Consider the following 9,021-nt stretch of genomic DNA (forward strand, 5'->3'; position numbering starts at 1 on the left):
CCTGTGTCACCTTATAGCTGTGGGAGTCAAACAGGGAAGGTATCGAACTCGGAACAAAGCCCAACCACTTCAGTGTATTTCAAATATATTCTACAAACTATTTCCTATATAAAAAGCAACATTAATTTGTCTTTTTGTACACACTCATGTTACATGCTCCCCACTGGGAGACAGCAGAATCAAGGCTGCCCGTCCTACCGCCAGCCATGTTCCTAATCTAGAATAATCAAATACTTTTGCCTTTGAAGACTCTCACACCAAAGATGTTTCACAACAGCCCCCTCCAAATGCTGCGTGTCTCTCCCTGTCCCCAGTGGCTGCCAAACTCTGCTCAACTTCCCCAAGCATTCCAACAGGGAGCAAATGTTAACACAAAATGCTGTTGTAAGGAGACACTTTAGGAGCAGGGGCAACAAGAGAGACCTGCTCAGTCCTAATGGACGTGTACTTGCACATCAGAGGTGAGCACCACCTTTGCTGTCCTGCTTGGAGATGTCCTCCGTGAGAACAGCTCATTCCACGGGTGGCATGCACCTATGGCATCCCACCAGAGAAACTGGCTCAGGTGATGCTCCACTGCAGTTAACACTCTGTCCTCTGCTGCTTGCAGGTACAACCAGCCCTCAGCCTGTCTTCAAATGTCTGGTTTTGTAATGGAAGATCAAGAAAAAAACAGGACACTGCTACATGGATCTTTTTTTTCTTTGCAATACTAATATCTACAGAGAAACATTCATAACTGCTCAACAGAGTAAAAATATGCTACATCAAAACTGTACCAGAAAAAGCAAGACCCCTGTAACAGCTGGGGAAGAGTTCAAGGGTAAAAATCAGAATTAAACAGCCAGCTTAAAAGTATGCCACTGGAAACATCTGAGAAAATAAATAGGGTTGTCCTTTCTCTGCAGCTCGGCAGACACTGGAAGTGGTGCAATCTATCTTCTTGTTTGATGTTGCTGTTGGGATCTTGGCTCTGTCTCACCACGGAGCAGCACGGGCACAGCCCCTAGTCTGACAAGCCCGGGGTGAAGTCCCTGCCAGAGCAGGGAGTGTGTGCAGGTGCTCACCTGAAGCAGGTACCTGTCTCTTGTGAAGGAAGCACTGCACATCCCACTGGAACAGGAAAGCCAACAGGGAACACACCACCTTCCATCTAAATTCTCCTGAGAGCTCACTGCAGCAGCAGGGCCACGCACTTGGTGTCTGTGCGAGGAGGCTGGAGCATGTACCACCAAGAGCATTCTCTTCCTGTGATGAGTGAGCTGCAGGCCCATGTAAAACACAGAAAGCAAAGACATTTGTCTGCCCTCCTGGGAAGCACACACTGTCTGGATGACAGACAAACTACTGACGAGGACGGGCTCCAAACTAATAATAGCATTTCCCAGGGGATTAATTTACAAAGTGCCACTGGTCCTTGGAACCAATATAGTGTACAGTATATATTACAGCAAACACCAGCTCTGCAGCTTGTGTTGGCCCCTCTCTGCACTCTATGCAGAAGGACTCAAATATCCACACTTTTTACAATAGACTCCTTCCCTTTTTATACAAAGGAAAATAAAACCATAAGTTAAACCAGCAATAAATTAAAACTACAGAACGTGTGTGTCCTGGTCAGCCCCCTTTGTGCATTCCAATCAGACTGGAGAGCTTCTCACAGTGCTCAAGTTTCAGTGATTCTGCTTTCTGTTTTAACCGCTCATCTCTGTACAGCTTGGCCAAATTTGACAAATCAGACTCTGAAAGATGAAAAAAGAAGATACATATTAGAACGAAGCTGTGAGCCTGCTTTCAGTAATTTCAGTTTCTCAATGCTTTGTTATCCTTGTGGCATGTGTGGGGTCTTTTTTAATTGTTTCAGTGAGACTGGGCATGTTAATGTGCTCTAAAGAGACACCATCAGGTTTAACCAAGCTACTTAATTAAGAAAAGAGTATTTTCATAAGTGTTTGAAAACTCAAACAGTCTCACCAACCCTCTCTAACCAGTGCACTAGCAGGACAATAACCAAACAAAACCCAAGACTGATTATTAGTCTATGAAGAAAACATACACTATAAAAGGATAGCTTAGAAGTCAGGTGAGGTTTAAAATCAAGTTGATTATCTAAAGAATAGGTGATTGCTTTAAGATACCTGTATACTGTTAAACTAATGGCATAAAAGGGGCTACACAGAACCTGTCTTAGGCAATATCGTGACTTTCATTGGAATTAGCTCTCTCATCCTGCACTGATCCTTATGGATGCAGAGGGGGGTCACTCTGAACCAGTGGTGTTTCAGTGACAAGCCAGAAGAATGGAGAGCCCCCAAACCACTTTTCTCATCGCTGCCCTGCAGCCTAATAAATAAAGCAGAACCTACAGAACACAGGCCCCTGTCTATGTAACTGGGAAGCATCACTCCTGCGGCAGATCCATTCGCAAGGGCCCAGAGCACCCATCCAAATATACACTTTGTGCTATAGATAATTGGCTTTTTGATGTTGCACTCTCAGAATCCAAATTGCCTGGCAAGAGGTTTGCCCAGACAGCAGTATAAATGGGTTTAATTTTCCCCCCCATGGTATTCATTACAGGGAGGTGAAGAAGTAGCTGAGGGACTTGTCTGAAAGGCCCCTGTGCCCTTTCATTAACAACACAATCTTGAAGGTACTTCGCACATTTCTTCCCCTTCTTCTCAAAAGCAACATGCAGCTGCAATAATCCCCTTGTTTCAATTATTTCCCCCCCTTCAGTAATTCAGAGAATTTCTTTTGCTGATTACCTAAGGAAATCTTAATATAGCTTTCTCCCTGAAGAATCATTCAGATCCAGCATTAGATGCACCTAAGAGAACAGCAGTAATTTGTTGCTGAAAAGGTCAAAATTTCCCTAAGCACTGGCTACCTGATGACACTCAATTTTTCAAAGAGCTTTTATACACCTTCAAGTCCCTCGTTGAACAAAATTATTCAGAGTGGGAAGAACTTCAATAGGTCCTTTCACTCCTTAAGTCCCCTGCCCCTGTCCCCCAGAAATCTAAAGCCATTTAAGCCTCCACCTATTTATTGAGAAGCTTTACAAACTGACAGGCACGACCATTTCACTGTAGATCAGGAATCAATTTTCAGGTTTTATAACTCAAATGCCACTCAAGCAGTGCTGGGCACATAACCTTGACAAGCCTTCAGCAAAGCCAGACTCGGGTAACTGTCTCCTAGTGCAGAGTCCCTGGAGTTCTGCAGCGAAGGATCTTATCGGGCAAAATTATTCACTGCAAATGGCTGCACTCTGACAACATTCACTCTGGCACATCTGTTTCTTGTGTTTTTCAATCTTCTACAGAGACTTGTTCCTTTGAACTTGTTAATGGAAGCTCTAAAACACCCAATTCTAACTACATGGCCATATCCTCTCTGTTTTCAGTTGCCTCTCTCTAATTTCTACAGCTTGGAGCTCTTTCCTATCTTACCTTACAATTGTGCTACCACAGCGAACAACCTCCTGTAAAACCTGGGATGTGCTGGTTGTACTCTATCAGGGATTTCAGAATTCCAAACCTCACAGCATACACAGCTTTGACACACTATTCTGTGAAGGGAGGAACACTGCCTAATGCAGCAGTGCTTCAGTTACTTCTGCAGATTTCAGTAAGGTTGTTGGACAGCAGGGTAATGCTTTCAAAGTCATAAAGTCAAAGACTTTAAAAATCAAACTGTTCCTATATAACTAATCTATGTTCATTCTGCTGGTTCTAGAGAGAAATGCAGCTTCAGTAAAAAACCCAAACAAATGTCCTGTTAATAGACATTCAACTAACAAGAGTTGCCCATGTTAAGCTAAACACTTAAACAAGAATTAACAGACCCAAGTTACGAAGCAACAGTTGACTAAGAACTGTCTCAACGTCTCAGAGAACTCCTCCCCAGCAGTCCATCATGTACTCACAGTTTACTCACGGTTTATTTTTACACACTTGGCTGTACTAAGTTAGCAGAGCCTCAGCTGTGCTTGTTACCTGCCCGCTGGCCTAGATGATAATTACTCTGAAAACGGTTTTATGTTCTTTTTCCAACTATAGTGGTGTCCTGGGGCTTCTGCAATTGTGGGTGCTGTAAATATATCTGCAGACGTGTGACTAATAAAGCCTCAAAGTGCAAATTGCTCCAGAGGAGCACTGTTTTGCAGCCATGATTTAGCATTCAGTGCTGGGTCACCCCACCCTCTCTTGACTTAGGCTCTCTTAGAGTTGCAAACCCTGTTGCCTGTCTTGGGGCACAGCACTCCTTAGCTCAAGGTCTGTGTGAAAGAGACAATTTGGTGACTTTCAGTTGCACAAGAAGGATTTTTCTGTAAGAAATCAATTCTCTCTCCACAGCAAGCCTACACACGAAGCCTACAGTTGCAGCTATTAACAGCCACATACACCTAGAGGCTGCTACTGCCAGCCACAGATGCTCAAAATCACAAGTCAAGCACACCAAAAACTATGGGATTGTTTGGGATTTTCATGGTCTTATATTAGGTTCTTTTTAATTTAACGTCAGAGCCTACATCTGTATGTGTCTCTTGAAAATCAGGATGGATAAATTTTATGTAAAATAAACCAGTCTCTGGATGAAAACAAAACAACTCTTCCCATCAAAAACCTGGGAATAATTTGGAGTCAGAAGCACTTACTGTTCCCTCTAGCACAACAAGGCTTGTTTAGGCAAAGTGTACGCTTCCATAATGATGCAATGGGTATAGAAACTGTAAACAAGTGCAAAGAGACTTCTTAGTAGTGTGCCAAGGACTGCTTTACATGGAGCAATTTAGAAAGCCCTACTAGGGTGTGGAAGCAGCTCACCTGCTACTACTCAACATTTACACAGAAATAACTTCTTCCAGCTTCGTGTATGCACAGTGGTAGTTTGTGTGATGGGTTCATCAGTTACAACATCTCAACTTCTCCCAGTCCTTGTATTTGATTTCTCTTATTTTGTACAGTTCCAAAAGCAGCAGGGATTTGCTCCATGAACTAGATCAGTAGTAGTTAACAAGTAATGCAGTATGAGGTTAAATAAAATACAGATCATCAATCGACTTAGGACTGACGTGAGAATAATGATTTTAAATGCTCACATTTTGTGTTCTCCCTTTCAGCATTCAATACTTGTTTTTAAAAGACAATTTTGATTATGGAGAAAAACATGCTCTTAAACTCATCTAAAGATAGAAAATGCAAATAAGCACAGAAAAGCAGCATGAAAGCAGGCTCTTTGAAAACTGGTATCAGTACCACAGTCTACTGCAGGATTACCACGAGCACCTGAATAGGCTGTGGGCTCTCATCTGGGGAAGTGTTGAAGAAGAAGTTAGATAATCTTCTTGTGGAGCCAGTGGAAACAAAAATGATTCTGCTTCAGCAAAGGAAAAGTGGAACAGGTGATGTCTTAATATCTTTTCTAGCCCTAACAGTGTCAGAGCAAGATAAATGTGGAAGATTATATGTTTGAAACATCATCACTAAGAGTAATTCAAGCATAAAAACTGAGTGGAAAAAAATATCTCAGAGGGTGAGAGCTACTTTCCACGTGTCTCTCAGAATCACCTAAAATGAATTTTGACAGACTCTCAAGAATAGAAAGAGCAGATGTGAGTAATACCAGTGCAAAGATGTGAAAAGCATCGGAAAATGAGGCTAAACCCAGCAGTGCTTGGTGAAGCGCAGCCACCACCCAACTCCTCAGGGGTTGTGGGCACACCCCCTAACAAAAGGAACTTACTTTGCTGTTTCTCCTTCCAGCAGCTGGTCTGAATGTAATCTATGTAATCTTTTTCAACGGTTTTCTCTAGCTCTTGAAGTTCTGCTCCTTGATAATTCCTCTCAAAGTTTTTATCAACGTAATAAGGCACCTGCAAGTTCTCAGTTTCTCTACTAATCACATGGCCTATGGACCTATGAAAACATGGAAAAAACAGGGGGGTTAGCAGTTTAAATAGAAAGAAATCAAAAGATGTTTCTCCATATCAGCATTTGCAGAGGACAGCGTTCACAACTTCCTTTCAGTTACTTTCTGCAGCACTACAGCTCCCTCAGCCGTCCAATAAGGAAATTACAAGTCTCAGGCACAGCAAACTATGCACTACAAACAGAATTCACCCTGCTAAAAACCACAGCAAAATATCCAACATTTGGTGATCTCTACAGAGAAATGACTCTGAGCTGACTCTGTTCTTTGCACATACTGTGTGTGTTCTCAACAGCCAGTCAAGACATTTCCAAAACATCAGAGCAAATTTTATCTATGAGCAGAAGCTCCACACACTTTCCCCTGTTTGCTGGTAATTCCTGCTAAGCCAGGTCCAGAAATTCATGGGAACTGGTACCAAATATAGAGATTACAGAAAGGCATATAGCCCTTGAACTGCTGAGGGCACAATACAACTGCATCTGGATCTTCTCAATTTCTGGATCCTTTAGTAGAAATAAAAATTAGCAGGGGAGAATCTCGTTGGGTTTTTATAGGGTTTTATAATCATCAGTAAGTGAAGTGGGGCATGGAATATCCTAAAGTGGGTAGAATTCCCTACTCTGACACAGCCATTGGATCAAAGTGCACTCATATCCTGAACTTCCTTATTTAAGCAAAGACACCCAGGCATTCTTTCAAATCACTGCCCAGAGAAAGAGGCAGGCAGCCAACACACAAAGGTTATACTCTACTTGATGGAATCCAGTTTGCCCCTTCCATTTCCTGGACTCCCCTCTTGTCATGTCTCAGAGGTGGATGCTCGCGCTCTCTCTCTCCCCACACATACATATATAACCAATTTCTTTCAGTTTTTAGGCTGTTAGGTTTTTTGAGGATATGATTTAGAGAAGCAGCGTGTGTGCCAGGCTCAGGCCTGGCTATCTCAAATCAAAGGGGAGGCTGGGAAAGAAAGCAGAAGAGGTGAGCTGCTCAGGGACAGTGTGGGAGGGTTCACATGGCACTGACAGATCGCAAAAACACTCACTGAAAAAAACCCCAAACCCAAACCAGCCGAAAACAACCACCCTCCTGTTCTCACGCTGGGTCTACACACTGACATCTTGTGGTAAACAACGACAAAGGGTGCTTGGTTACTATGACAGTGGAGACAATATGGGCCTAAACCCAAGTAGTTATACTCCTAGAAGGGAGCAAGGGGAGTGTTTGGAGCACTCTGCTACTGCTGTGTGCAGCAGGTTCTCCAAAAACCCAATGGGTCCCTACTCCTATGTCAGCAAGAGCTGGTGAAGGTGACTGAAGTGAGCTCTGTCCCACCAGAGAGCTTCCTTCTCTCCTCCCAACACTGGATGCTGAAAGGAGCAGGCAGCTTTTTCTCTGCCTCCCAAACTCACATTCCAGCAGGTCTGGTGGTGTTCCTTCCACTTCCTGAGCTGAGCAGTTGCTTGCCCTCTGCAACCCTGGGGTCCTTCTTCGTTACAGATGTTAAGTCTGGCCATTACAAGGCTTTAATGGTTTGTGGAGCTTGACAATTCTTGCAGTGGAATTCAGGCTCCAGAGCACATTTAGATTTCTGCTTCATTTTTTTATTGCTCTCCATAGGAGTCTTGGGGGTGGCCCACAGACCCCTGGGGCTGGGCAGAGCAGAGGCTGAGCAGCACTATAGCCGAGCTACACCTACATTCCTGGTACTCTATTGCTGTACAAAACCCTTTCAGGCCAGTTGTGAAATCTTTCTGGCCCAGTGCATCTGTTTCTTCAGCACACAGCACAATAAAGCTCACCATAACTAACTTCACGGCGATAATGCTTAAGAGAATTTGTCCATAGAGATGCCTGGTGTTCCCATATTTACAAATTGATAGTGCTTTCCAGAAAGAACAGAGCACTAACATGCATTTTGCTCCCAAGTCCAACTTCCCTTATCTCAAAGACCAAAAAGCAGAACAATGTGGTTTGGAATGACTTACGATTTGTAGAACAAGCTGTAGGGTGGGTTTGTGGCCATCAGTTGCGTTATAACTGACACTATTATGATGATGAAAACTGGCATCAACTGAATAAATGCAGAATATGAATTCTGAAAAGAACAACAATAATTAGTAGTTAAAAAAAGATAGAGATGGGAATGGATGCATCTGTCCACAGAAGCCAGGCTATCTATCACAGACCAACAGTGTAAACTGAAGAGAAAGTACTATTGAATCTTGAGGGATGACATTTTAATTTCAAAATAATCTTAATAATCTCAAACTCTTTCAAGCCATTTTGTTTCCATTATATTTTCATGACATATCGTTCATCTACAGCTCCCTTCAGAAGGCGACAGCCGCCCACAGCGCAGTAACCAGCTGACAATCCAAACTAAAGGAACACCCTGCAATTCCCACTGGGCATCTTCTGAAGTTTGCTGCATGCATTCTAAAAAACCCCAATTTCAGTTTCATGGACGAAATGGCTGAAAAGTAAAGGGTTAAGAGACTGTATGTGGTGTAACTTGGGACAGGATGCACTTGGGGTTTCATCCAAATAAATTTTGAACAGAGTGGTAAAAAAACCTCAAAGACAAAATGCAGATCTTTACTTCTGCTCTTAACTTCTAAGTAGGCTTCTGAAATGCCTTTTCTTACCAGGACCTAAATATAACATGCAGCGATTTAAGCTTTGCTCTCTACCCTGAGAAAGCAACGAAGATACCTGACATTAGCAGTAAGTGGATTCCTTTAACCTAGCAGAGCTGTCCTTGGGCTCTAGCAGTGTTTTTTCAGAGACTGACAATAAGAGGAACTCAAAAGGAAAAATTAATCTTCCTTGGGGAATGATCTCATTAGGTTAAAGCCTGCCTCTGGAGGAAGATTTCTGCAAGGCAGGTGGCATGTGTGTATGCATGCTAGCAACAAATGACACCTTATTTGCCTCACTGGGAGGCAGTGGAGAACACAGATGAGTGGGGTACCCCAGGGGTCACTACTGGGACTGTTCTTTCTGGGCAGTGGGATTGAGCACCCTCAGCAAGTTTGTCAACACCATCAAGCTGTGTGGTGCAGTCACACGCTGGAGGGA

The 9,021-nt window shown here is 43.2% G+C and overlaps 1 protein-coding gene across 1 annotated transcript; it reads right to left on the reverse strand.

Moving 5' to 3' along the window:
• Positions 1 to 1,293: 1,293 nt before the first annotated feature.
• On the reverse strand, positions 1,294 to 8,035 carry LOC104402660 (dnaJ homolog subfamily C member 18-like). The gene is made up of 3 exons (XM_010010598.1): positions 7,929 to 8,035; positions 5,752 to 5,924; positions 1,294 to 1,742 (listed from the first exon to the last, which is right to left on the reverse strand). The coding sequence occupies exons 1-3, from the start codon at positions 8,009 to 8,011 to the stop codon at positions 1,618 to 1,620; spliced, it is 381 nt and encodes a 126-aa protein (XP_010008900.1). The 5' UTR covers positions 8,012 to 8,035; the 3' UTR covers positions 1,294 to 1,617.
• Positions 8,036 to 9,021: the final 986 nt, after the last annotated feature.

Source organism: Nestor notabilis, unplaced genomic scaffold (genome assembly GCF_000696875.1).
Source record: "Nestor notabilis isolate BGI_N333 unplaced genomic scaffold, ASM69687v1 Scaffold34362, whole genome shotgun sequence".
In the NCBI taxonomy this organism is placed as follows: domain Eukaryota; kingdom Metazoa; phylum Chordata; class Aves; order Psittaciformes; family Psittacidae; genus Nestor; species Nestor notabilis.